We start from the raw sequence: 27,384 nt of genomic DNA on the forward strand, positions 1-27,384 counted from the left end.
TGATATCCTCAGGCTGAGGCAGCTTTGAGCTGTACAAGGATTGAGACGTCAGGTGGAAGCAGCAGAGCAGGGACTGGCTGCTGGATGGCTTTGGAAGATCAAGAATCTGGCTTTTGCTCCTTGGAAAGACAAGGAATTTGTTTGTATCAGAGATTTTGAGAGGGGCCCAGCCAAGTCCAGCCAGGAGTCCCCAGTCCCCACGAACAGGTTTATCAAGGACCACCAACAGCTGAGGCCAGGATGAGCAGCATCAGCCTCCCAAGGCATCCAGAAGCCTCCCGAATCCCAGTAAATGGGCACAGTTTTATTAACAGGAAAATCACTCGGTCAGCGCTGGGACAGGGCCTGAGGAGCGCCAAGGGCCGAGGGGGCTGGGAAGGGTTTCTCGCACAGATGTTGGCCAGAGGAGACCTGGAGCAGTGCCACACTGGGAATCCTCCAGCTGGGAGCCAGGGAGGGGAGGGAGCAGGGAACAGCATCTGGCCCCAGGCACGGGGCTCTGCAGTGGGACAGGGTGAGCAGGAGCCGCTGGGCAATGTCCAGCCCTGCCGGGTTTGGGGAAGGGCACGAGTTTCAGACTCGGCCTCTGGGGTTTTAGTGACGTGCTCAGGGGAAATCAAGGAGAAGGAATCCTTGGGCATGGATCTGAGAAAGGGAGCAGGATGGGAAGACACCTGAGGACTCCTTCCCGCCTCCTCCTCGGGGTTCTCCTGACAGGCAGTGGCAGAGTAATTAATACATTCACTAATTAATCAAAACCAGCATCTTCCCCGTCAGAGACTGGGCCCAATTTTAAGGAGATCTGATCTGGGGGGGGTTGGTTTGGGATTTTTTTTTTCCTTCTTTCAGCCAAGCAGCCTCAGCCAGCCAAATTTTATTTTTCTCTCCCCCATTTTGGCTTTGCAAGGCTGTGATTTTTCCCAAGTGGCCAACTGGGAATACACCGCCCTGAGCCCAGCCCTGTCCCTCTGCCACCACCTGAACACTGTGGGAAAACCATCCTGCTCCTTCCACACCTCTGCAAGTGCACAAACACCTTGGCGTTTCCTCCCCACGTTCCTAACAGCACTTCCAACAAAAGACGAGGAGGAAATACAATTCTCTAACATTCTGCTTTTACTCCTTCATGGAATCTTTCCAATGCAACTTCACAAAAGCAACGTAAATAAAGTCTCTTTTTTTTCTTCTAAAAAGAAGATCATGTTCCACAGATTCCGTAGTGCAATTGGTTATCTGGTAGAAAAAAAAAAAAATATCTTCACTCCATGGAGGAAAACGCTGGAAACAGTTCTGTGGTCTCAGTAAAAATAGGAAAGTCTACCCAGGATGGGCTAGAAAGTTCCAGGTGTGTGTGACACACAATCCCTACAGTCTGCCTCTAGTTGAAGAGGATGGAGTTGGGGTCCTGGTTGGCCATCTGTGCAATGTGCTTTAGTACATCCTTTTTGGTAATGATCCCCAGCAGCTTCCTGGAAAACAAAACACGATTTTAGTGCACCCTCAGGAGGGACCCCAGCAGGGCCACTCGAACCCCTTGCAGGCGCTGAAGAGTCTTTTGGGATTCAAAGTGACACCCCACAGAAAGTATGACACCCTTTGAGGGTGGGCAGGCCCTGGCACAGGCTCCCAGAGAAGCTCTGGCTGCCCCTGGATCCCTGGAAGAGTCCCAGGCCAGGTTGGACACTGGGGCTTGGAGCTGGGCTGCCACAACCACCCCGGCCAGGGCAGAAGCGGCCCCGCATCCCGCCCCAGAGGGATCCCAGTGCCGCCCCCTCTGCCGGGCACAGAGGAGGCTCTGCCCCGGGCTCCCAGGGCTCTCACCCGTTGTGAGTGACCAGGCACTGGCGCAGCCCCAGCTTGCGGAATATGTCCACCACGATTTCCATGGGCGTCTCGTCCGTCACCGTGAAGGGACTGAGGTCCAGGATGCTCCTGAGTTTCAGCACAGACGGGGAGCTCGGAGGCAGGGGGGGACAGTAGTCAGTGAAACAAATAACTGAGGTGCTCACGATCCCATCCTGCTTCTTCCGGGCGTTTTCTGGAAAGTATTTGATCGAATATCAGCACTCCTTTCCCTTTCCAAACAGAAAAGCATTCCCTTTCCTCTGCTCACATTTAATGGCCTTAGGAGTCCTTTCCTTCCCTTCACCAGAGCTGTTCCCACCCCAGGAGGGTGTGATGAGTTTCCAGCCTTTCTTCCAAGAGAATCATGGAATCATTAAGGTTGGAAAAGACCTTTAAGACTATCAAGTCCAACTGTCCACCAGCACCACCACCATGGTCACCACTAAGCCATGTCCTCCAGTGCCACATCCACGTGTTTCCTGAACACTTCCAGGGATGGGGACTCCACCACCTGTGGAGGGCCAGGGCTGGACAACCCTTTCCATGAAAAAATTTTCCCCAATATCCAACCTAAACCTCACCTGGCACAACTTCAGGTCTTGTCCTGTCACTCCTTTACCTGGCACAACCTCCAGGATCTCCAAAGTTCCACTGCAGGGGCGGGATAAGCACATGCTTTGCCCAAAGCTGAGGCTGTTGCACCTCATTGTGCTCTGGCCAGGTAAATACAAGGTCTGGAGAACTTTTAACTTCCCAGTTTTTAGAGGAGGTAAATAAAATGCTCTGTACTTTTATGAGTCACTGATTTGGGTCCCATGCAGAGCAGTTAAAGGACTATTTCAAAGCACTTAACGACTGGCACAGGCTCCGTGGACGTCATCAGGGTCAGGAATGGAAAACAAGTCAAGTACTGGCCATCCCTCAGAGCTGCAGAGCAGTGCACACACAAGCACTGTGGGTACCTGCCACGCTGCAATCTGATAACCAGCATTCCAAGACCTCCTGGGAAGGGGCAGGTCTGGCAGCCCAAACACCAGGCTGGATATTCAGAACACTTCAGAATATTTGGGATATTTGATCATGAAAACCCAAATCCCATCCTGTGCCTCAGTGTGCACAGCTTGGGGACAGGACCACTCTGGATGAATCCCTGGAGATTCCAAGGAACACAAGTGCAGGAACACATGGTGGTACCACAGGAGGCAGGCAATGCACACGATATCCTAATGCACTCGTTCCTGTATTTTATTCCGTATTGCCCCAGGCAACCAGTGACAGGACAAGAGGACACAGCCTCAGGCTGTGCCAGGGGAGGCTCAGGTTGGACACCAGGAGGAATTTCTTCACAGGAAAGCTCACTAACATCGGCAGGGGCTGCCCAGGGAGGTTTGGAGTCCCCATCCCTGGAGGTGTCCTAGGAACACCTGGATGTGGCACTCAGTGCTCTGGGCTGGTGACAAGGTGAGGATCAGGTTGGACTCAATGATCCTGGAGGGCTTTTCCAACCTCAATGATGCCACGATCCTGTGACAAGCCACCCTGTCCTTCACCTCCGCTGCTAGCAGAGCCCACACTGCTCAGGGATGCTGGCCCAGCCACCAGCAGCAGGGCGTGTGGCCTCCTCAGTCGGGGACAGCTGGCACTACCAATGCCAGCACAGCCACGTGGGCAGCGTGCCCTCTTACCGATGGAAATGATGAGGTCTCTCCGGAGGACAAACCCGACCAGGCGCTGGGACGCCCGGGACACCACCACGGGGTAGCCGCTGTAGGTGGTTTTGGTGACGATGGTCTCCACGTCCTCCACGGTCATGCTGTCCTGCGTGATGACCGTCAGGGGAGGGTCGTTCTTGCGCGGCCGCATCACGTCCATGGCCCGCGTCTTGTGCGAGAACTCCTCCTTGGCCTCCAGGAAGGGGTATCCGTTCAGGCGGATGTGGGCGTCGTAGATGCCCTCCCGGCCGATGGCATCGGCCACCCACTTGCTGGTCATGGCTGCGGCCATCAGGGGCACGATGTACTCCAGCCCCCCGGTGAGCTCGAACATGATGACCACCAGCGACACGGTCATGCGGGTCACGCCCCCTGCCAACACAGCGCGCCTCAGGTCACTCTGGGACCGTGTCACAGCAGTGCCCACCTCTGGAGAGGGGCTGCTGCCAGCACAGCTGGACTGCCCCGTCCAGCACAATCAGAGCAGCACTGAAACCTCGGTCCCTGCCACAGCACCAGCCCTGGGATGGAGCCCCAGGTCTCTGCGTGGTTTTGTCTTGGCATGTTTTAATTATGTTCTCGAGATTCAAGTCCCAGAGCTACTCCCAAGTATTTTACAGGAGTTTTGCTCCCATACCCATTCCCTAAAGGGGCACTGGCCCTTCAGTGCTGCCCAGCAGCAAACAGAACCATTAATGAAGTCAAAGTGCATTTATCTTCCATACAAACAATCCCAGAAGGGTCTGGGTTTGAAGGAACCTTCAAGCCTATCTCATTCCAACCCCTGCCACAGGCAAGGACACCTTCCACTGGATTGGGTTGCTCAAACAAGGTGTATCCCCTCTAAAAAGGCCAAAGATGGGGTTTGGTGGCACGTTTTTAGAGGAGAGTTTCTCCTGGTGAAGTAGTCCCTTAGGAGTTAAACATATTATTCCATGGATGAGGAGACTGGAAATTGTGAAAGTGAAGTTCAGTCACATGCACCCAGTCTCTCCAACTCAGCCAAGGGGAAGAAGTGTTACGAGAAAACAGAGCACTTAGAAGCAGAATTGCATCACAAGATTTAAGGCCAGAACAGGAAGTAAAATTAATTAAAACCCCACAGGAAAACTGAAGTTCCTGGGCAGCCTCAACTGTTCTGGCTCCCACTCAGGAGCTCCCCACTGCAGCCTGCCGTGCCCAGCACCAGGCTGGGGATGGCAAAAGAACACCACCAGGACAAGGAGCACATGGCACCTTCTATTACAGCCTTTCCTGGGGTTCTTGAGGTGACACCAGCTCTGATGGCCGGCCACAACCACAGCTCTTCAGCCACAGAGTCGCTACGGCGTGGAACGAGATCATCTTTAAGGTCCCTTCCAGCCCAAACCATTCCTTGCTTCAATGATTAAGGCTGGGAAAGACCTCTGAGATCAGGGGGTCCAACCATTCACCCACCACACCCCTCTTCATGTGGCCAGCCCAGCCCCAGCCCAGCCCCAGCCCAGCCCCAGCTTACCCAGACAGGCGGCGGCGCCCACCATGGCGTAGAGGCCGGGGGTGATGCAGTCGGCCCCCTGGCTGCACCAGCCGCTGAAGATGGCCCAGTCGTGGTGGTAGAAGGCCAACTGCTCCACGGCCACCCCCAGCAGCCGGCCCGCGATGGCCCCCACGGCCATGCTGGGGATGAAGAGCCCCGAGGGCACCTGTGGGAACAGGGTCAGTGAGCACCAGAGCCCCGGCACGGCGCAGAGCAGTGATGGAACCTCCAACCTGAGGGAGGCAGAGGCTTTGCTGGGGCTGAGCTGGAAGGGACATTTGAGAAGTCATCTAGTCCAATGCCCCTGCAGTGAGCTGGGCCATAAGAACTATCCATCAGCTCCATCCACTGCAGGAAAGCTCACACCTGGGAACTACGCCTGCAGCTCCAGATGCTGCACCAAACAACTTCCAGACCATCTGAGCAAGGAACAGCTCCAATTAAGCATTTACAAATTAAGACACTGATTGCTTTGCAATTAGCTGTTGCATCTAAATCACGTATTTATCAAAAAAGCTTGAGGCAGGACAATTTAGGAGCATTCTGTGTCTAGAAAACAGGATGTGGAGCCCTGAGGCACCAGTTTTGTGACTGCATTTGGTGCCCACACTCAGGCTGGAGGGTTTTTACTGCCCTCAGGTACGAGCAGCAGGACAAACAACTGCAGTCTGTCTCCTTCTGACAGAGCCTGGGGGGACACAGGTCTGCTTAGGGAGGAAACAAAACTCTGCGGGCCCTGCAGAGCATGGGAAGAACATGAGCTGCTTTACAGGCAACCCTCACCTTCATGCCAAAGGTGAAGATGGTGATGAAGACCTTCATGATGAGGGCCAGTGCCAGCTGCCACATGGCCGTGTACACGCCGGGGCCGGCGGCGCGGTCGGGCAGATCGTCCCCCTTGGTGCTGTTGAAATCATTCACGTACTCGCAGAGCTGGGACGAGTCCAAAATCCCACAGTCGTTGAAGAGCTCCGAAATCAGCTCACTGGTGCTCATCCTGGTGTACTCGTTGGGGAAGGCCAGGATGGCCGTGATGGCCGTCACCACAAACACCTCCAGCACCGGGTACTTGCCCAGCCGCGTCGTCTTGCGCCGCCTGCACCAGGCGATGTTGCTGCGGATGAAGAAAGCTCCCCAGAGCCCACCAAATATTCCCAGCAGGATGAAGGGCACCAGCTCCAGCAGATGCCATGGCATGTGGAACTCCACGTAGAAGAGCACGAGGCGGCTGTTGCCGAAGGGGTTGATGGAGCGCAGGGTGAAGGCAGCGACCAGCGCGGCGAAGAAGGAGCGCCAGAGGGTCTTCAGGGGGAAGTAGTAACTCACCTGAAGGGAAGAACAAAGCACCTTTGGTCACTGGACCACTTAGCACGACCCCAGTGCAGGGAGTAAAGCCAGGACAGAGATCCATGTGCTCATTCCCTGCTCTCCAGCCAAGCACCCCAGGCTTGGTGTGGAGCTGCGGTTCAATGGGGATTGCAGCGCCTGGGATGGGCCCTGGCCTGCACACTTCCACTGCAGCACGTGCCCTCCGTGACCCCTGGAGCGACTCACTCAGGTAATAAAAGCTGTTACACATCAGCCAGGAGCTGAATGCAGAGAATTCTGTGGCTCTGCAAGGTCCAAAGTACCAAACAGCAGCACTTGCCATCACCGCCACCAACTACTGCCCAGCTGAGCAAATCCATCCCTGCCCTCCTCTGAAATCCATCCTGGTACTCCCCTGAGCTAAACAGCAATGATCCTTTCAAATCTAGATCAGCAGATTAAGGATTAGGTGGTCCTTGGGAAGAAAAGAGGATTGATAAACCAGAGAAGTTTGTTCCCAGGTACCCTGGGACACAGCTGTCAGGAGAGTGGACAAGGGAAAATGGCCTCAAGCTGTGCCAGGGGAGCTTCAGGCTGGACATCAGGAGGAGTTTCTCCATGGGCTGTGTTTTTAACCCACAGGGTAAGGTCTGCTCTAAAGCAGCATTCCAAGGTTACCTCCTCCAGGCTGAAGAGCACTCCTCCGATGGGAGCTCCAAAAGCCACGGACACGCCGGCGGCAGCCGCTGCTGACAGCACCTGAGGGACACACAGAGGCACTCAGACTGCTCAGCCCTCCCAAACATCCCCCGTTTTTGGTTTGTCTTCACTTAAATTTGTACAACATTTATCTACAGCACAGTCAGCCAGGTTTGACCTGCTTTAAGACAGCAGGGAAAAGGTGGAGTGAGCCAATTCCCTAAGAAGGAGCTCCAAAAAAAATCAGTGTTAGCATTTCAACAGTCCCAGCACCAAACCAGCAAAGTGGCAAAGCTGGCAACTTCCTCTGCTGTTCCAGGTGATCCACCTTAGGTAAAGCATCAGCACAACACAACGGCAGCAATTTCACCTCCCACAACACCCCGACTTTTCCCATCTCACACTGCCCCTGTGTCCCAGCAGTGTCCACAGTGTAACTGGAGGTGCTGTGGGGCCCCCCAAACCCTGCCAGCTCACCCAGAGGGTTCTGCCCGGTTTGGTTCAGCAGAAGGTAAACTGGCCAACACTGGCACACCAGAACACGCCAAAACAGAACCATTTACCCCAGAACAGAACCCTGCAGCCTCAGCCCCAGAGCCCCAGCCCCGCTCGCCCTCCCCAGGCCGGTGTCCCCACGCACCTCCCTGCGCTTGGCCTCGTTCTTGCGGTATTTGGTGAAGAGGTGGCACAGGATGTTCCCACAGCAGCAGGCGACGTGGACCAGGGGCCCCTCCTTGCCCAGGCTCAGCCCCGAGGACACGGCCAGCACGAGGGTGATGGTTTTGATGACCAGCGTCCACTTGCCCAGGTAGCCTCTAATGATGAAACCACTTAAGATAGTTTTGATCTGGAAGTCAAGCACACAAAGCTCTACAGGCTTTCATTCAAGCCCTGGTCAGAGCTCCTGGTTTACTGGGCGTTCCCAATCCTGCCCTTCCCTAGAGCTTTCAGAGTCGCCCTGAGCTATCAAAAGTGAGAGAGTCCATAAAGATCTCTCTCCATGCACAGGCAGAAGCAGCCATCGAGTCCTTCCCTCAGGCCACTACCCCTGCTGGAGGAACACCTAAGCAGTGCCTCCTGCAGCAACGCCAAAACATCTGATTTTTTCAAGGGACTGCATGGAGACTTTAGTACTAGACGTGTTTCAGCAACAGCCTGGAAAAACACCGACGTATTAAGCCATCATCTAAAGTGGGAGAAATTATTCCATAGCATGTACATGGAAATTTTGGATGGCGGATCCCTACCCCACGTGAAAAACAACCCCCTCTCGTTCTCACTCACCTCTGGGATCCCTGAGCCACAGGCATAGGGAGCAAAGCCCTTCACAAGGAGCACAGCAAGGAGGGAGAACATCAAGGCCCAGATAACGTACATGAAATAGTTGAGGATATACGCAAAGGCCCCCTGAAACGCAGAGAAAATTGCCCAAATCAGATGGTTTCAACTGAAACCACAGCAAACCTGGGCACTGAAGTGAGCACCAGGAATGAGCAGGTCATCCCAGAGTCATCAGCTAGAAATGGAGAGACCTGCCCTAAGTCTGAGGTTTCAAGGACAGGCTCCATTCGCTGGGTTACCAATCATGGCATTCCCCCAAAACGCTCATGGGCAAAACACCCTCCAACAGCACACCCTGGACACAGCAGGGACACGCTGCACCTGCAAGGGGAGCAGTGTTTTGCCTCACCCCATCCCCCCCAAGGACAACACCCAAAACATTTGTTTATTGACACCCCTTGAGGACCCCAGCGATGAACCACTGAACCACCCAGAGCTTGGACTCCTGGCATCTACATCCCATCACCCCAGGGGTGATACAAGCTGGGCAAACAGGGAATTCAGCAGCAAAACCAGTTCTGGGCACACATCACCTCTCCATGGCCAAGGATGAGCTGGGACCAGCTCTTCCACTCGGGACACTTGTCCCTGTCGGTGAAAGTGGTGTTGGACTTCCAGCAGCAGTGCTCATGGTTGAACCAGAACCCTGCCAAACAAACTCCTTCCTTCAGATCCGTCATCCAGTGGGCAGAGATGTCGATCAGACCCGCCAAGGAACCTAGTTTAAAGGGAAAAAACCCCAAATAATTTAATGAACAGACTCAAACACCTGACGGTCACAGTCTGCCCCACCAATTTCTGACTCACCTCCCAACACACAGAGCAGTGTGGTGCTCTGTCTACAACTATGGAGAGCTAAACCAGAGGATTTGCCTAATTTTGGAATAATTTCAATATATTGAAAAGAGCAGGTCAGGAAACAGAGCATGGCTGATGATATTTCAGAGGCTGTGTTCAACCCCCCCCGCATCACCAGCAATTAATTCTTCTCAATAACTGTTTGTTAAATGCAGCACAGCAGCAGTGAGGGCAGAGAGGGATGTCCCACATTCCTGGGGGACTCAGACAAAGTGTGTCACCAGGATGCAGGAGCTGCACCAACACCACCGACACTGTGACAGGAATAACTCTGAATTTGGAGAAAACATTTCCAACCCTAATTTTAAAAAAGAAAAATAAAGGAGGGGAAAGTTACAACTGTGCCAAACAAAACAAGGCAAGCAGAGCCAGCACAGAAGGGAAGGCAGGTTTTAGGAGGAATCTTCAAGTCACTTTTGTGACCAAAACCCCCACAACAAGGAGGCAGAGGCCAGGGACCTCTGATCCACAGGAGCAAGTGGCAGTACAAGCTCCAGAGGCTGCAATAAACATTCAGCAAATCCCCCAGTTAATGACCAACTGGCCTTCCTGGGTAAACATTAACAGAGGATTTCACTCCATCCCTCATGACAGATGCTTGCTGCTTCCTATCGGGAAGATTTGTATCCAAGTGATTTATTCCTGCTGCCCTGGGGCCAAAGTTTGTTCCTAAGTAATTTAAAAGGTCTCAGCCAGCTGAATTCTGAAAGACACCTGACTTCCAAGCAACACCTCTCACTTCTTATATCTAAGTATAGAAGGAAAAACCCCCTAAAAGCAAGAAACTCCTGCTGGCAACCCCTGGCATTAATCCCTTCAGTACCCACGAGGAGCATTCGGCACAGACATTCCCAGCATTTTGATCAGCTCTGCTTTAATGAATGTTTTTTATTTATTTCAGAGTTCTGTACCAGCAACAGAGCCAGAGCAGTGTCCAGGACACTTGTGAGCATCAGTTTTGTATTTTGGTTTTGCACAAACACAGCCTCAAAGCACTTTAAAATAACTCCCCGTGAATTAAAAGGCAGCAGCAGAGCCCTTGGTGTCCTCACTCCCAAATCCCGCTGCTCCAGGGACCTGCCAGGCCTTGGGGATGAATGGATCCTGATGCTGCAGTGCAGGAATTGGCTTTACCTGGAGGTTTGCTCTCACCTGCCAACAAACCAATGAGGAGCATCAAGAGCCAGCCAGAGAAGGCATCACTCACGCTGTGCAGCAGTGCCCAGGTGGACTCTTTGCTTCTGTTGGTGATCTGGGAAAGGGTTTGCAGAAAGAAACAGAAATCCATGAGGACTCTGATCCACTGTGGTGTGAATGCTCCAAAACTACTTGGGGACACTGTCACTCTGCTTTGAGGGGGGAGAGTAAATCATCTGACAGTGGCTGCTCCTACAGCTGGTGCAGCGCTGGGCGGGAGGCGCAGGAGAATGGATCAAGGATCACGGAATCCCAGAAGGGGTTGGGTGGGAAGGGACCTTAAAGATCACCCAGTCTCACCCCCTGCCATGGGCAGGGACACCTTCCACTATCCCAGGCTGCTTCAAGCCCCGTCCCACCTGGACTGGAACACTTGCAGGGATGGGGCAGGCACAGCTGCTCTGGGCACCCTGTGCCAGAGTCCCAAGGAAACGGACATGAGGGGGTCACAGATTTAATGCCAGCAGAGAGGAACGGTCCAGCTGGGAAGCAGGCACTGGTGGCAGTGGGGAGTGGGACTCAGCCCTGTCCCAGATGCCCCAGGATGGCTGAGGGCTGTCAGTCTCACTGCTCCTGACAGGCAGACAAAGGGTGACAGAACAGCCGTTGTGTGCCTGGCTGGCTCTCCAAAGGGAAACATTCCAGCTCACCACTATTATTCCCAGATAAAAAGGCACATTGATGGACACAACTAACACCCCAAAATGAGGAATACATGCAAGAAGAATCCTTTCTGCCTGGATGAGCGTTGGTTGGGTTTTTCTCTGGAATTCTGTCCCCTTGGCTGGATCTGCACTCACCCAGACTGGGGCATTCTATTTATTTCCTGTATTTGTGCAGGGTCTGTGTTCTGCCTGGGCTCTGTCAGTAAGACACAAGTTGTTTTGTGACACTCAGGGAAAAAAATAAAGAATATGTTGGCAAACAAATAGACAAGTTGAGTTCAGTCACCACCCTGCAAGAGTGCTGCCAGCAAGGCAGGAGCAGGCTGGGGACATGGGTATTTCAGCTAAAGCCCCCCTTGCATTCTGAGCAGATTCCTTTAATTGCAGAGCGGTGAAGTACTGGGAAGGAGTTCTGGAAGAATTGCATTCAGTCTTCTCAAGCACGAAATCCCCACAGAAAGAGCACCATTCACCAGTGCAACTGTGAGAGCAGGAAACCAGGCTGGTTTTGTGCTCCAAAGGCCCCACTGCAAACAAATCAAAGCCCTCCAAAGAGAAGCAGCAACCAATGAACTGCAACACGTTGGATCCAGAGCTCCTTTTCCTCAAACAGAACCCTCAGCTCCCATCCTAAGGGCCGTCCCTCCATCCCAGGGGTCTCTAGGAAGTGCCTCCCTACCCCAGCAAGAGTCACACATTCCTTATCCTGCACTCAGAGCCAGCGAGGAGGAGCAGAAGTTTTTACCTCCCTGTGCCTGTCCCGATCCCTGGACTTCTCTCGCACCCAGTCTATCGTGTTAAAATCTTCGTAGGTGCCCACGCCAGGAAGAGGCTCCTCCAGGAAATCCATCATGGTGCTCGTGCCGTTCATCCCTCCTCCATTATATGAGGAAAAGCCTGGTGGGGAAGGAAGGGGGAAAATTGAGCATTTCTCAGTTTCCCCTCTTTTTATAAAAAACCAAAACTCATTTAGGAGGAAAACTGGAGCTTTCAGTGGAAATAAAGAGCTACTGAGGTGTCCCCTGAGCTGAACAGCACAGGCACATGTTCCCAGGTGATCTGTGCCCTTCCCAGCTTCAGCAGCTCACCTGGAGACTGGGGGTTCAAACCAAAGTAAATCACCACCAGCATATAAATGGTGACTTCTCCCTAAATCCAGGACGTGCCACAAGGATATTTTGCTGTTTGAGGCAAGCAGATGGGAGAGGGAGAGGAGAAAAGGAATATTTAGGACTTCCAACAGAGCTGAAGGGTGAACCAGGTGGATGTGGCAAGGATGAGAGCAGGATGGGCAGGAAGGCATGGACGGGAGGAGGGAAACAGGGAAAGCAAAGCATCCAGTGGGGCCTGGAAAGCAAAAAGTGGTATCAAGTGGGGGCTGGGGAAAACACCAAACTGGGACTTGCAGCCTCCTCAGGTGAGAATTTAGCCAAACCCCTGGGCCTCCTGTTTAACCTGCTCCAGCCCATGGAAAATGATGCTCAGCTTGGGTGTACATTCCCAAAATTCTGGCTCTGGAAGACAATACGTGTTTGCAGCCATCCAGAGGGAAAAACAGATGAGCAAAACCCAAAACCCAGTCAAAACTGAAAGGTGAGGGGAAGAGGAGGGTTAAAAGTCCCTGGCAGAAGGATAATGGTTGATACCTGAGCATATTTAGCTTGCAGATATCACGGGGGCAAAGGTGTCTCCAGATGGGAAAAATAAGGAATTCAAAGAGCTGCCCTCTGCCCCATCATCTGAGGCAGGAAGGGAAAAGAGCTGTGAAGTCTTCCCAAGCCCATCTCCCAGACTGCCACAGCTGCAGGAAAACAAGATGAGTCATGTACAGAACTGACAACCACCACAAAATAACCCACTTAAAACAGCTCCTCGCTTCACTTGGGACAAAAAAAGGTGGAGTTCTCCAAAGCTCTTCCAAATGCTGAGTACACAGGCCGTGAGCCCCAGCTGCACTGGGAGGAAAACGGGGCACGTTTTCCATGAGGGATCTCTGGTTTTAACAGCATTTCTGAGACCAGAAGCTTGGAAATACAGAATTAGTATCAGGGCTTCCAGAGACTTCCCCACTAAAATATCCCCACTGGAAATCCTAGATGCTGTTCCCTCAATCTGATGGATCAGAATCTCCTTGAATAAACCATCCTGACCACAACAGGAGCAGGTGGAGCACGGGGAACACTGAAGTGCCTGGAACTCCTCCTGCCACCGGGCTGGTGCTGCTCCAAGGACACAAGAGCTACCCCAGGAACAAACAGAGGCCTCATCCCAGTCACCTGAGCAAGTCCCACCTGCAGCCCAGAGCAGGAGCTGGGTTTGCTCCCCCAGGAATGACCACCTCTCCCAGAAGCACCCCAACCATTCCTGTCTCCGTGCTGCAGGCAGCAGCATCTCACTGGTTATTCCTTGTCTTTTTTTTTGGCCTATCTACCATAATCTTTCTAAAGATAAAAGATACAGCTGTTCTAAAGAAAAGTATTAATGAAGGAGAGCTCGACCAAGCTAATAGAACACTCTGAGAAGCATTTGCCGCAAGAAGATGAGATCAGGCACATTCCATGCTCACTCTCCTGGAATAACTGCCCAGACCAGCGACTTTGAGCTGTCCTGGGAACCCTCTCCCAGCTCAAAGCTTGTCATGGAGCACCAGGAACCAGACCCTGAGGCACAGCAAGCACAGAGCTGCAATGACAGAGGGGCTCCAAGTCCTGGTGCCCCCAGCAAGACCCTGACGGCACCCGCAGTCCCCCAGGCACAGCCCCTGTGATCTCCAGACCAGGCAGGTGCAGTTTGGAGCCTGATCCTGCTCCCCAGGATCCCTGCTCAGCCCAGCCTGCCATCCTACAGCACCAGCATTTCTATTCCCAAAGGAGAATCCCAAGGCCTCCAGCCACACACAATTGTTCATTTGACAGATGATGAGAAAACATCTTTATATTTTTTCCAGGGGTAATCCAGAACTATAAAATGGCTGACAGCCATAAATATTTATAAAGATCATATTTCCTGCCTCAGCTTGCTGCAAATCAAAGATCCTAGGATTCCCAGATAGGAATAAAGGAGGAAAATGAGCTCAGTGATGCCCTGCCAAAACACATCCAAGATGATTGCACAGATCTCCCTGATTGTAACGTCCATATCTCCAAGCCAAATTCCATGCCCGACACAGCGAGTGGAAAGCACCCCTGTTACAGCTCATTTCAAACAGAGATTTCTCAGTGTTTTGATCACCCCCAGAAGGGGTCAATTAATGCCCCACTTCAGGCCCTGCCGGGCTCAGGAAAACCAGGCTGCACTTGGTGCTGTGCCATGTGCCACCCTGCAAAGCCACAGCGTTTGCTGACTGTCCTGCACCTGGAGAGCTCCGCCGCTGCTTCCCTGCTCCAGCAAATCCCAGCAAAGCAGGGGGCTCGCAGGGGAGAGACAGCAAACAAACACCCATTACACACCAGAACCCCTGCAGCCCACCCAGCCTGACCCAGCACCCTCATCCCGGCCCCGGAGCCGCTGCCAGCAGCCCCACAGCGTGCCGGGCACATGGACACAGGCACACACTCCCCTCGGCTCACATCTCCTTCTCCTCCCCGGAAGGGTCTCCTCGCCCTGGCTCAGCCGCTCCCGGGCTCAGCCGCTCCCCGTCCCGCAGGAGCAGCTCCGGGGGCAGGTCGGTGCCATGGCCGGGCTCAGGGGGCCATTCCCGGGGCTCACAGCGGCACTCCGGGCATCCTCCTCCTCCTCCGGGCTCCACTGAGCCCTCCCCACTCCTGGCGTCACCGGCACCGTCACCAGAGCCAGCCCCTGCACACACCGAGGGGAGACAGTGCCACCAGAGCCAGCCCCTGCACACACCGAGGGGGGACAGTGTCACCAGAGCCAGCCCCTGCACACACCGAGGGGGGACAGTGTCACCAGAGCCAGCCCCTGCACACACCGAGGGGGGACAGTGCCACCAGAGCCAGCCCCTGCACACATCAGGGGGGACAGTGCCACCAGAGCCAGCCCCTGCACACACCTGGGGGGATAGTGCCACCAGAGCCAGCCCCTGCACACATCAGGGGGGACAGTGCCACCAGAGCCAGCCCCTGCACACACCTGGGGGGACAGTGCCACCAGAGCCAGCCCCTGCACACATCAGGGGGGACAGTGCCACCAGAGCCAGCCCCTGCACACACCGAGGGGGGACAGTGCCACCAGAGCCAGCCCCTGCACACACCGAGGGGGGACAGTGCCACCAGAGCCAGCCCCTGCACACACCTGGGGGGACAGTGCCACCAGAGCCAGCCCCTGCACACACCGAGGGGGGACAGTGCCACCAGAGCCAGCCCCTGCACACACCGAGGGGGGACAGTGCCACCAGAGCCAGCCCCTGCACACACCTGGGGGGACAGTGCCACCAGAGCCAGCCCCTGCACACATCAGGGGGGACAGTGCCACCAGAGCCAGCCCCTGCACACACCGAGGGGGGACAGTGCCACCAGAGCCAGCCCCTGCACACACCGAGGGGGGACAGTGCCACCAGAGCCAGCCCCTGCACACACCTGGGGGGACAGTGCCACCAGAGCCAGCCCCTGCACACACCTGGGGGGATAGTGCCACCAGAGCCAGCCCCTGCACACATCAGGGGGGACAGTGCCACCAGAGCCAGCCCCTGCACACACCTGGGGGGACAGTGCCACCAGAGCCAGCCCCTGCACACATCAGGGGGGACAGTGCCACCAGAGCCAGCCCCTGCACACACCGAGGGGGGACAGTGCCACCAGAGCCAGCCCCTGCACACATCAGGGGGGACAGTGCCACCAGAGCCAGCCCCTGCACACACCGAGGGGGGACAGTGCCACCAGAGCCAGCCCCTGCACACACCGAGGGGACAGTGCCACCAGAGCCAGCCCCTGCACACACCGAGGGACAGTGCCACCAGAGCCAGCCCCTGCACACACCAAGGGACAGTGCCACCAGAGCCAGCCCCTGCACACACCGAGGGGCAGGACCGGAGCGAGGAGAGGGTCAGGCTCGCAGGAGGGACATAGGGATGGGGAATCCCAGAGCAGCGAGTGGAGCCACTTCAGCAGCACCCGGGACATTTTCTCTGCAAGAAGGGATTCCCCAGGACTAACACCAGTTTGCTGTGCTGCAGACTGGGAGCTGCAGAGAGCTGGGAAAACACCTGCTGCTAAATAAATCCTGTTTGTGCTCACAAACACCCGAGATCAGGCTTTGGGGTAGCCCAGGCACTCTGACCTCAGCTCATGGAGTCACAGAGGGGCCTGGGGTGGAAGGGACCTTAATGACCATCCCATTCCACCCCCTGCCATGGGCAGGGACACCTTCCACTATCCCAGGTGGCTCCAAGCCCCGTCCAACCTGCTCCTGGCACCCCAGCCTGGCACACTCCCTGCTCTGCAGCCCATTCCCAAAGCTCTGTCCCAAGTCACGATGCAGCACAGGAGAACACATTTAACAACAGCCTCCTGACAGCGGTGGGTCAGTCACTGCTGCACTGACAGACAAACCCCTTTCTTTTCCCACCCGCTGACATTTTCCTTGCTGAGTAACTCCCATGCTCACTGTCTTTCCAGCAGGCAGGCACTGGATTTTTCTTTTGTCCTCCGGGCACAGCCAGACCTCAAAGGCTCTCCCAGCGACAGCCCCATGAGCAGCCTTTATCTGGCCCTTATTCAACGCACACAGAGCTCAAAGGGGCTGGTGATTAAGTTCCTCGGGCTCCAATTTGCTGGTGATAACTTGTCACTCACAAATTGTCTGGGAGGCTGAACCTCTGCACCCTCCCCACTTGGACTTTGGTCTCACTGATAAAAGCTCCGGGCTCTGTCTGAGGTCAAGGAGGAAGGCGGGTGAAGAAAGCAGGGGAGATGAGCCAGCTCAAGGCTCCCACTTCAATTTTTAATTTCGTTTTTAATTTAAGATGCAGAATAAATCCATCACTGCTAAATCCCACAGCTTCAGGTTTCACACCTGGCACCCAAACATCTGCCAGCAAACATCTGAAGTCAGCAGGGGAAGTTCCCAGGGAGAACTGAAACTGACGCTTGGGCAAGGAGCTCTTCCCCCTTTAAAATTTCCTCTTTTACTTTAGTGTCACCTCCCTGAGGACTGGAGCACCCTGTCAACAGAGAGAGCCTCACCCAGGGCAACCACTCCCCAGAGCTCAGCAGATCCATGTGGATTCATCCCTTCTCCATGAATTCCACAGCTCAGACTCAAGGAGGAGGAGCAGACCCTCTGGCCAGACAAGGGGTGGCAGGGGAAGCACCAAATCCCTCCATGCTGCCACACTGTGAGATTGTCTCCATGACAGAAAACCTCCAAAATTACAGATAAGGAAGAAGGGAGGGGAAGGAGGGGACATATCACAGCCCCCCAGGAATGGCTCAGTGCTGCCCTTCCACGGCACTCACAGCCCTCCCTCCTGCCACTGCCAGCTCTTCTCTTTGGAAGCAGCTACTTTGGAAAACCCCAGGAAGGACTCTCCTGAAGCCAGAGGATGTGCTCCATGTCACAGCCCAGGAGCCACACGGACGGGGATGCAATCCAGCACAGAATCCTGCAAACTCTTCACCCTGGTGCCAGGGAACACCAGACCCAGCCCGGGCAGAGGCCAGCAGGATCCACACAGCAAACATTACCATGAAACCCTAACCACAGCCATCAGGAAAAACAGCAAGGGGGGAGAGCTTGTGGGTGTTACCTCCCATCTCCCTGTCGAGCGGCGGGTCGTCGTCTGCCATGGAGAAATCCATGGATGCTCCAGCGATTTCCAGCATATCCTCATCGCTGGTGGCGCTCTGGAAGCTGCCCCGACGATAGCCCTTCTGATCCATGGCCAGAGCTTCCAAACCTGGGGGCAAAGAGAAGCTTTTTAGAGCACAAGCAGGAAAACTCATTTTCTAACCCAACTGGACTGACACCTGACCCTGGAGACCCAGAGGCTGCACTGCTCTTCCCACGGGAAGGGTGAGTGCAGTGCTGTCACCTGAAGCTCAGGCTGGAATTCCAAGGTTTTGGAACAGCTTTACAATTCTCTTGCACTAGATTTCGTAGTGTCACATGCCAGAAACAAAGAGCAGGTCCCAGTACAGCTTCTGAACCCACCTGGGGAGCCACAAACATGGCAGAAATGGGGCTCAAAGAACAAGTTCAGCAACCATTGCCCACCCAAGAGGAGAGTCCTTCCCTAACAGGGATCCTACATCCATCCTCTACTCATCAATCCACTGGAAAAGGGCTCAAACTGGATTTTGGATAACGAGCTGCCAGCATAGAGGGACAAGCACTGCCCTGGTCCTACTGGTCACACTGCTCTTGATCCAGGCCAGGTTGCCCACCTGGACTCCCTGCTGGCCATGTGCACTTTTTTCCAGAGAATTAAGAGAGAAACCAACTACCCAGCTCAGCCCTACTCCAGGAAAGGAAAACGCCAGCCAGCACTTCCCAACAGGCTGAATTACACACTCTGCAGAAAACTCTTCCTTATTACACAGAAAAAGCCACCACAGCACACAGAAAAAGCTTTGGCACTGCACAGGGCGCTCTTTGCTGAGCCTTACACTGTGGAACACCATGTTCCTTCACTTGTAAGCGGTGTTTTCTCATTAAACTGTTGCAGAAGATCCTGGAAAAGATGAAGCTGAGGGGAGCTGTGTGCTTGGGAAGGCACATGAGCAGCTGCACACCCTGGGAGCACACAGACAGCGTAGCCTGGAGAAACCCAGGAATTCAAAGTTAGCATTTGCCAGCTAACAATGAAAGTAATTAAATGGCATTAAAGTGCTGTGGTGCTCCTCCAGTGAACTGCTTCCAGGGAGCTCAGTGGATCCAGCTCCCAGCCCAGGAGGCAGGGATGGCCCATCGAGCCTGGCAGAGAATTAAGGGAACTGTGCTCGCGTGTCTCGGGGCTCGTTTGCAGCATAACATGCTTTTACAGGGATTTTCCAATAAGACTCTGCGTGTGTAAATATGTGGGATATGGGGTTAAAGTATCTCTGCACTTGTAGAATCGCAGAGTGGTTTGGGTTGGGAGGGATCTTAAAGCCCATCCCATCCCACCCCTGCCATGGGCAGGGACACCTCCCACTGTCCCAGGCTGCTCCCAGCCCCAATGTCCAGCCTGGCCTTGGGCACTGCCAGGGATCCAGGGGCAGCCCCAGCTGCTCTGGGCACCCTGTGCCAGGGCCTGCCCACCCTCCCAGGGAACAATTTCTCCCCAACATTCCATCCAAACCTCTCTGCTTTGCACAGAAAGCATCGGGTCCTGCAGCCCGGGCAGCCGGAGTCCCTGCTGGAGGAGCAGAAACCGGAGCAACGGCACCTCCTGCTCCCCCCAGTCCCGCCCCGAGCTGCTTCTCATTTACAGCTTTAAAACTCAAAACCACGGCAGCAAACACGGCACCTTCCAGCCACAGCAGAGCCCAGGGAACAGCCGGCAGCACAAGAAGGACACACAGGAGGCTACCTCCGTGCTCACTTCTCCTGGCAGCCCCAGAGACACAGGTTTCAGACACTTTTTCTTACCAAAACACTCCCTCTACAGGTAAGCGATGCTTTCCCAGGCAGAAGAAATAAAACAAAATAAAATAAAAACTAGACTGTTTTCATGCTTTTCTGGTTGTTCCTTTACCCCAGTTGTCCAGCTGCCTCCTTGCACAGGCCGTGGCACTGCCAGAGGCCCCGGAGCACACGTACATACCCCAGGGCTCCCGGTGTCCCCAGCGCCCGTGTGATGCCATCCTCCTCCAGCAGCTCCCATCCACCTCCTCCAGCGGCTCCCATCCACCTCCTGCGCCCTTCTACTCCGTCCTGGTGTTCCCCAGGGCACTCAGAGAAAGGGAAGCAGCAAAGCAGAACCCGGCAGGGTCCCCACGACACCGCCTGGAAGTGACTCAGATGACAGGGCTGGCAGCAGGAAGCCAGAGCCTCGCTGCCATCCTGCCGGGATGATCAGCCCTCGCTGCGATTTCCAATCCAAAACCCAAGCATTCCAAGGTTTTCTCTCAGTTCCAGGCTTCGGTGTCACCCAGCAGACGGGCTCCCTCAGTCTCACCATAACACCTGTCCCAGTGCCACCGTGGCACCAGGGAATGGGCCCGGGACTCCGAGAGCACTGCCACGCTCGGAGCAGCCCTTCCAGCCAAAGGCTCGAGGCTTTCCCAGTCAGAGCACAGAAAAAGCTCCCACAGCATTTTTCCCTCCCTGTCAGAGGAGAGGCTCGACCCCAGCTCCAGCAGCACGGACACGGCACCAGGAGAGCCCCGCCAGGAGCGGGCAGCAATCCCAACCAGCCACCTCTGGAGTCGCTCCCACTGCGGGAAGGAGCCCGCTTACCACCTGGTGGCTGTTTCCTCTGGGAACCCAAAACCCTGGATCACATGAGTGGGCGTTTTTTAGAGATCAGCAAATCTAAGCTGAGCTTTAACAACTCAGGGCTCTCCTTCCCCCCCAGCCCCACATGGTTCTCAGGCACATCCCTTCCCACAAGTACCAGATCCACTGGTGTACAAAGTAGGAAAAAAATGCAGAATGAGCCAATTGTAACTGGGAAAAAAAGGAAAGTAAAGGAGAAAAAAATGTAGCATTTGGCTGTTGGGTCAATACTCCTGGGAGCCAGCAGAGCCAGCCTTTCAGTCCTGGAATGCCTTGGGTTGGAAGGGACCTTAAAGCCCAAGGGGCAGGGACACCTTCCACTCTTCCAGGTTGCTCCAAGCTCCATCCAACCCAGCCTGGAACACCTCCAGGGACAGGGAGTCCACAACCTCTCTGGGCAACATCATCACTCTACAGGCTCCCACCAACACCAAAAAATCCCCACATTTCCCATCCTGAGCAGAGGAAGGGACTCCATGAGGGTGAAACTCCATCTCTGTGTGAACTGAGGGAGGTGGTTTGGATTTTGCTGTATTCCAACTCTCAAAACACGGAACCCTCTGCAGGAGGAGTTGGACTGAGAAGCCTCATGCACAGCTCTGCTGCCAAATCAACAGCCCAGGGAGGGGCCAGCCCTGTGTCCCCATGCTGTGACAAAAGAGCTGATGATTTGCCACAGGCAGTTCCAAGACAATGTTATTTTTCCAAGCCATTCTCTCCTCCAGCTCCCTGTGCTGTCTGAAGGGACCACAACCAGCCTCTGCTTCGGTAGAGAGGAAACTACACCAAATTTACACAGGCCTGGAGTGACAGGACAAGGGGGACTGGCTGCACCCCAGCAGAGGGTAGGGACAGATGGGATATTGGGAAGGAATTCCTCCCTGTGAGGGTGATGAGGGCCTGGCACAGGGTGCCCAGAGAAGCTGTGGCTGCCCCCAGATCCCTGGAATATTCAAGACCAGGTTGGACAGGGCTTGGAGCACCCTGGGATAGCGGAAGGTGTCCCTGCCCATGGCAGTAGATGGTCTCTAAGGTCTCTTCCAACCCAAAGCACTCCAAGATTCCGTGGCAGCTCCATTCTCGGGGTGGCCAAGGAGGACTCTGGTGCTCCCAGCAGTGCAGGAGCAGGATCCTGGAGCAGCTGTCCCTCCCGGGCCAGTGGCGCAGAGCTGTGCTGGACCCGGCACAAGGCTGACCTCTCCAGGCAGCCTCTCGCCCTCGGCAGCTGCTCCAGCAAAGACAAACACATCCCGGGAATGCTGCTCGTGTGGGGCCAGGGCTGCCCGGCCACGCCAGCCTGAACAATAGGAGGTTTGAGAGAAACTGGGAATCCTACCAACACAGGCTGAGCACAAAGACTTGCATTGTTTTAGGGCTTGGTCGGGGCTCCTTCGCTGCTCTCTGACGTGCACTCACACGGGCCCGGGAGCCAATACCTCAGGCTCTGCTCTGACATCCCTCCAGCAGGGTAACAGGGGCTGGCACCCGTCACCAGGTCACGGCAGAGAGCAGCGCATGAATCCTGTGCCAGTTTGGGTTTCCCAGGCACGGGGCTGACACAGGGTGCTGTGGGATTGACTCACTGCCACCCCGGGATGCACAGACACACAGAGCCCACGGCCTCACATCCACACCAGTCCCACCTCCTCTGGAATAATCCACCATTCCACAGAGCCCCTCCGACACTGGAATACCCAAATGGAGGCAAACAGCAACATCCCCATCCCAAAACCACCCCAGCAACTGCTCCAGCAGCAGGTACAGACCAAGGTGAGCACACAGATGTGCCCAAAGGCACTGCCAGCCCTGTTCAGAACCAGCACCAGTCCCCCAAAAGCCAAAATAAACGTTGTTTAGCCAAATCCAGCTGAGCTGGGAGCACTGGTACATCACAGCTCAGTTAGGAACATGTCTTGGTTACTCACTGCTATCTGCCCCATCCATTGGTCTCACCGCAAAACCTCTTTTTTTTCCTCCTAAACTTTCTGTCATTACCATTTTAGCTCTCACTTAAAAAGCCACAATCTCAGTCCAGCCACCTCTTCCCAGGAGCTTCCTCACAACTACTTTCAGCTTCTTTTCTTTTTGCTTAATGTTTTGACTACAACATGAAAATGCCCAAGACCAGATGCACAGGTAGTTTGTGACCAGTTGAGGGGAGGTTGCTACTGGAATCTGAACTGTATTTTCCAGACTAGATCCAGTTATTTACAGCAGTGTCCATACTGAAACACAACAACAGCTTCTGCACCGTTCCCAGCCTCTTTGGGAATCCAAGACAGTGTCACAGCTCCGTGCAGCAGCATCACTCTGTTTTCCCAACATACCTGTGTGGCTGGGAAGTGATGACTCCCAGGTGTCCACACCAGCCACCCAGCTGCCAGCCCGCTCCGCCAGCCCTCGGGCACACGGGAGGAGTGTGACTAACACATGACCCAGAGGGAAACAGCCGGAATAAACAGGGCTGGTTTTCATCACGGAGCTGATCCGGCACTGCTTCCGTCCTGAAAACACCGGAGTCTTGGATGAAGGCTCCAAAGGCACCTCCTGCCAAAATGTCTAGTCTTAAACCGGGTCACAACCACAGGTGTCCCCTTGGCCAGCTCCTTCCCCAGGAGAGCTCTGGGGAGCAGGACATCCCTACAGGCCCTGGTTTGCTTACAGGGTTAGGCTGCTCCTTGGATGAATTTCCAAGAGAGGTGTCCACAGCCTGTGCTCAAGGAGCACAGCCAAGGTCCGTGTTGAGGAGAAGTGGGCTCAGGGGCTCCCAGATGGCATTAAAGTGGCTTCAGGACCTCTCTCCATCCTCTCTCTGGGACAGTGTCCCCAGGGTGCAGCCCCACAGATTCACCCCAGTTCACAGCAGTGTGTGAGAACAGCCCTGGCACATCTACCACAGAAGCAGCTGGGAAATGGCCTGGATGCAAAGTGAGAAGATGTCAGTACCCAGAACCACGGAATTCCAGAATGCCTGGGGTGGGAAGCGACCTGAAAGTTCGTCTCTGTGCCCTGGGCAGGGACACCTTCCACTGTCCCAGGCTCCTCCAAGCCCAATCCAACCTGGCCTTGGACACTGCCAGGGATCCAGGGGCAGCCCCAGCTGCTCTGGACAACAAGTAAGATAACTCTCTACTTCCCAAATAAGGGAGTTACTGGTTTGTGGCTTTGTTCTGTAGTATTTTGTAAGCTCATTTCCACTTTCCAGGTTATAAATGTCCCTCCTGGAGTGGCACACCATCCGTTCACCAACACAGACGATCCACACCTTCGGATCACGTGCCTTACACTTATCCCATTCTTCCCATATCTGCTATGTTTAGTTATTTTCCTGGAATTCAAAAGGAAAAAGGATCTGCTGTTACAGATCTAACAGAGAAAGCTGATGCCCAAAACTGTGCCAGACAAAAAAAAAAAAAAAAACCAAATAACCACTGATAAAATATCATCTCAGCTCAAACATTATCTCTTTTTCCCCATTTTTCTTTCCTTCCTCCCTTTATTGTTTTAATAATGGCTACAACAGCAAGACTTCAACAGATATTTCCAATTATATTTTACAGTCCAGTTTAGTGCCACGCTTGCATCAAGTCCCCACTGTAAACCTGTCATTCCACGCTTTGTGAACGCCCAGCACTGGATCTCTTCCAGCAGAACACCTTCCTTGTGGTGTTCTTTCTAGGGGACACTTCTCAGCACACCCCAAAATCCAAACAGCACCACATGGAACCAGATCCAGACTCATTTTGGGGAGATCTGAGCTCTGCCTCTTGCTCAGCAAGGTCGAAAATCCCCAAAATACTGAAATATGGGCTACAGGAGGTTTAACAGGAGATTTTCAGGCACAAAGAGATCATAAAACACCCAACTTGTATAAAATCCTAGGAGAGAACAGCCTGGGAAAGCCTCCCTGAGGCAAGGGAGAGGGTCAGGGGAGGAGAGCCAGAGCCCAGGCCAGGGCTGCTACTGAGCCTCCGGGGAGCCACATGGATGACCCGGAGCTGCTGCCAACTGCAGGGGGAATTACAGCTGAGCACACCAGGTACCAGGTACCTTTCCAAGCCCTCCCTCTCCACAAAATCCATCCCAGCTGCTCAGCACACAACAAGGAGATGATCTTATACATTTTTATCGAACCACAGGATCTCATTCCACTCACAGGCACCTCCTTGACCGGAACTACAAACTCTCCTTCCTTGTTGATGGTTAAGAAACAAACAGAAGTGCCTGAAGAAGGGAGGAATAAAGCCAGGCCTTTGGAAGTGCTGGGTCACAGCGCAGCAGCTCTGAACCCCACAGCACTGAGGCAGAACAGGCTGGCACAGCAGCACTGGAGTCACTCTCCAGACTCATTGAATTTCCAGGGATGGTTCCAACCTCCTCCCAAACCAGGACACACATTCCAACCTCACCTTCCACCCAGCAACAGCACAAACTGGGACATTTCTGGGTCCAAATACTCAGCAGGAAAAGCCATGAAGAGGAAAAGGGACTATTAAGAAGAAAATCAGGGATATGATGGAAGTATCCCACCCCAAAATGCCACCAGTTGCTCTGACAGACCAAAGTGCTGAGCCAGGCTTGCTCCTCTTCCCAAGCTCCAGGGACAACTGTACCATCCTTGTTCCAACTAAAACACATATTCATCCATGGAGAGCAAGGAATGGTGGCTTAAAACTGCCAGAGAGCAGGGCTGGATGGGATATTGGGCAGGAATTGTTCCCTGGGAGGGTGGGCAGGCTCTGGCACAGGGTGCCCAGAGCGGCTGGGGCTGCCCCTGGATCCCTGGCAGTGCCCAAGGTCAGGCTGGATGGGGCTTGGAGCAACCTGGAGCCCCTGTCCCCGGCAGGGGGTGGCACTGGATGGGCTTTAAGGTCCCTTCCAACCCAAAGCATTCCGTGATCTGTAAAACCAGGGCTCGCAGTCCCTCACAAGCACTGGCACGTGAGGCTGTGCTGCACCACCACGAGTGGGTTGTTATCCCAGAGGGAACAATTAAAAGCCTGATGCACAGAACCACTCACACCTGAATCCCAGCTGCTGGACAAACCTGCTGGATGAGTCCGTGACCAGACCACGGCAAGGTCAGTCAGTGCCAGCCCTCACCTGTCTGGGCAGCCTGGGGCTGCAGACATCCTGGCCGACTCCCAGAACACCCAAAGGACGTGGGATACTGCATGGATGAACTCTGTGAACATGCTCCAGGTGAGGAATTTGGGGGCCAATCTGCCTTCCTTTACCAGCAGCCACATCCAGCTGGAGACACAGCTGGTGCCACCTTCCACAACAAGGATGGAAGAAGAAAATGAGGGACTGTGACAGAGGGAAAGAAATCATCTGGGATTTGGGGAAGGGGGGGTGAAGGTGGATGCAAGGCACAGGAGCAGAAGAAGCAGGTGCTCCTTGAGAGCTAAGGGGCTGCAGCCCCTCCATCTGTGGGGCCACTGCACACACGAATCCTTGAGGATGCCTGAAATATCCACACTGTGGACCCATTTCTCACCCAACTGCCAGCTTTGTGGCTTCTTAGGGTTTTTTTAAACAAAAAACAACCCGGGCCAAATGGGATGGAACAAATAATGCTGGAGAAGGACCAAGGAAAGTGCTGAGATGAAAATCAGATCTTTCCTTCAGCATTACCCTGTCTGAAAGGCACAGGAGTTGCCAAGAGCAGGGAGCAGCAGCACAGCTGTACACAGAGGGACATGGGAAAGGAGAAGCACCTCTGGCACAGCTTCCCAAGAACCTGCTACAAACAGGGCAGAGGAATGAGCTCTGGAATTTTAGGGCCCACAGTGATTTTCCAACCTCTGAGTGTTCAGGCAGCTGAAGAGTGTGAGTTCCGAGTCCACTCAGAGACCAAAGGAGATTTCCAAAGTGGGCACAGTAAAGCATAAGAGGCAGGTACAAGAGAGCTCCAGTAAACATCCCACTTTTGTCTGGGAGCTGCTCCCAAGCCACTTCAGCTCCTGGAGAATAATCCTCAGTGGCAATGCCACAGAATCCTGGGCAAACCAAATCCAAACCTCAAAAGACATTTTGGCGCAGCCAAGTTTGGTCACACACCCCAGCCCATTCCCTGCCCTGTGCAGAGGGTGGGGGCCACTCCAGAGGGGGCAGCCCAGCACAGCCAGAAGATGATTTGGCTGCTGCATCCCAAAGAATTAAAAACAATTCTCTATTCTACACAAGCACCATCCATGCAGCACTTGGAAACAAAAACAATCCTGTTTTTGAGTCCCTGTGGGAACAAAGGGAGTCAGAGGAGCAGCACTGTCTGCCAGCCACGCCTCCACGGCCTCTGGGTGCTCCCAGCCCTGTCCCACGGACCCCTGAGCCTGGAACAGAACCACCAACACCTGGAAAATCCCAAAGTGTGCATTCCACAAACACCTGCTCTGAACAGATGTAAAAAGCTGAATCATTCATTTCATTCTGGCTGCAAAAACCTGAGGAACAAGCTCCAAGATTAAGGAAGGCTTTAAAGCCTGGACGACCCAAAGCTCACAGCACCGAGAGGCTGGGAACACACAGTATCCCAGGATTCCCAAATTCCAGCTGCTCTATTTCTCACCCTGCCTATTCCTGGAGGCTCCTTCAGAGGCAAGTTTCCCTTGAGCACCCAAACAGACCCAGAGGGACCCCAGCTCTATCCCTGTGCACTGCAGCAGTGACACACAGGAGGGAATCCCATCCCCGTGCTGCCCCATCCCGTTCTCTGCCCCCGGCACCGGCATTCCCCCACGGAGAGGTCAGCGACCATTCCAGAGGGTCATTTATCCATCCAACAAGCTGTGTCAGTACCTCTCCCAAGGATCAGCTGCTCCTGCCTCCACTCTGGCACTTCCTGGAGCTGCTGGAAGAG

General features: G+C 54.3%; 1 protein-coding gene across 5 annotated transcripts; it reads right to left on the reverse strand.

Annotated features, from left to right (window-relative positions):
- Positions 1-1,098: 1,098 nt before the first annotated feature.
- On the reverse strand, positions 1,099-27,384 carry LOC116451184 (H(+)/Cl(-) exchange transporter 5). Of its 5 annotated transcripts, none has more exons than XM_032124355.1 (13): positions 27,324-27,384; positions 17,851-18,000; positions 11,890-12,041; positions 10,435-10,534; positions 8,958-9,142; positions 8,368-8,490; positions 7,724-7,930; positions 7,063-7,143; positions 5,860-6,402; positions 5,056-5,242; positions 3,531-3,929; positions 1,822-2,038; positions 1,099-1,469 (listed from the first exon to the last, which is right to left on the reverse strand). In XM_032124355.1, the coding sequence occupies exons 2-13, from the start codon at positions 17,981-17,983 to the stop codon at positions 1,379-1,381; spliced, it is 2,418 nt and encodes an 805-aa protein (XP_031980246.1). In that variant the 5' UTR covers positions 17,984-18,000; positions 27,324-27,384; the 3' UTR covers positions 1,099-1,378. The 5 variants fall into 5 exon arrangements, with proteins under 5 accessions (XP_031980246.1, XP_031980241.1, XP_031980245.1 ...); XM_032124350.1 differs by lacking the exon at positions 27,324-27,384 and adding an exon at positions 19,849-20,100; XM_032124354.1 differs by lacking the exons at positions 17,851-18,000; positions 27,324-27,384 and adding an exon at positions 16,710-16,731.

This window comes from Corvus moneduloides, chromosome 14 (assembly GCF_009650955.1).
Source record: "Corvus moneduloides isolate bCorMon1 chromosome 14, bCorMon1.pri, whole genome shotgun sequence".
NCBI classification, from domain to species: Eukaryota; Metazoa; Chordata; class Aves; order Passeriformes; family Corvidae; genus Corvus; species Corvus moneduloides.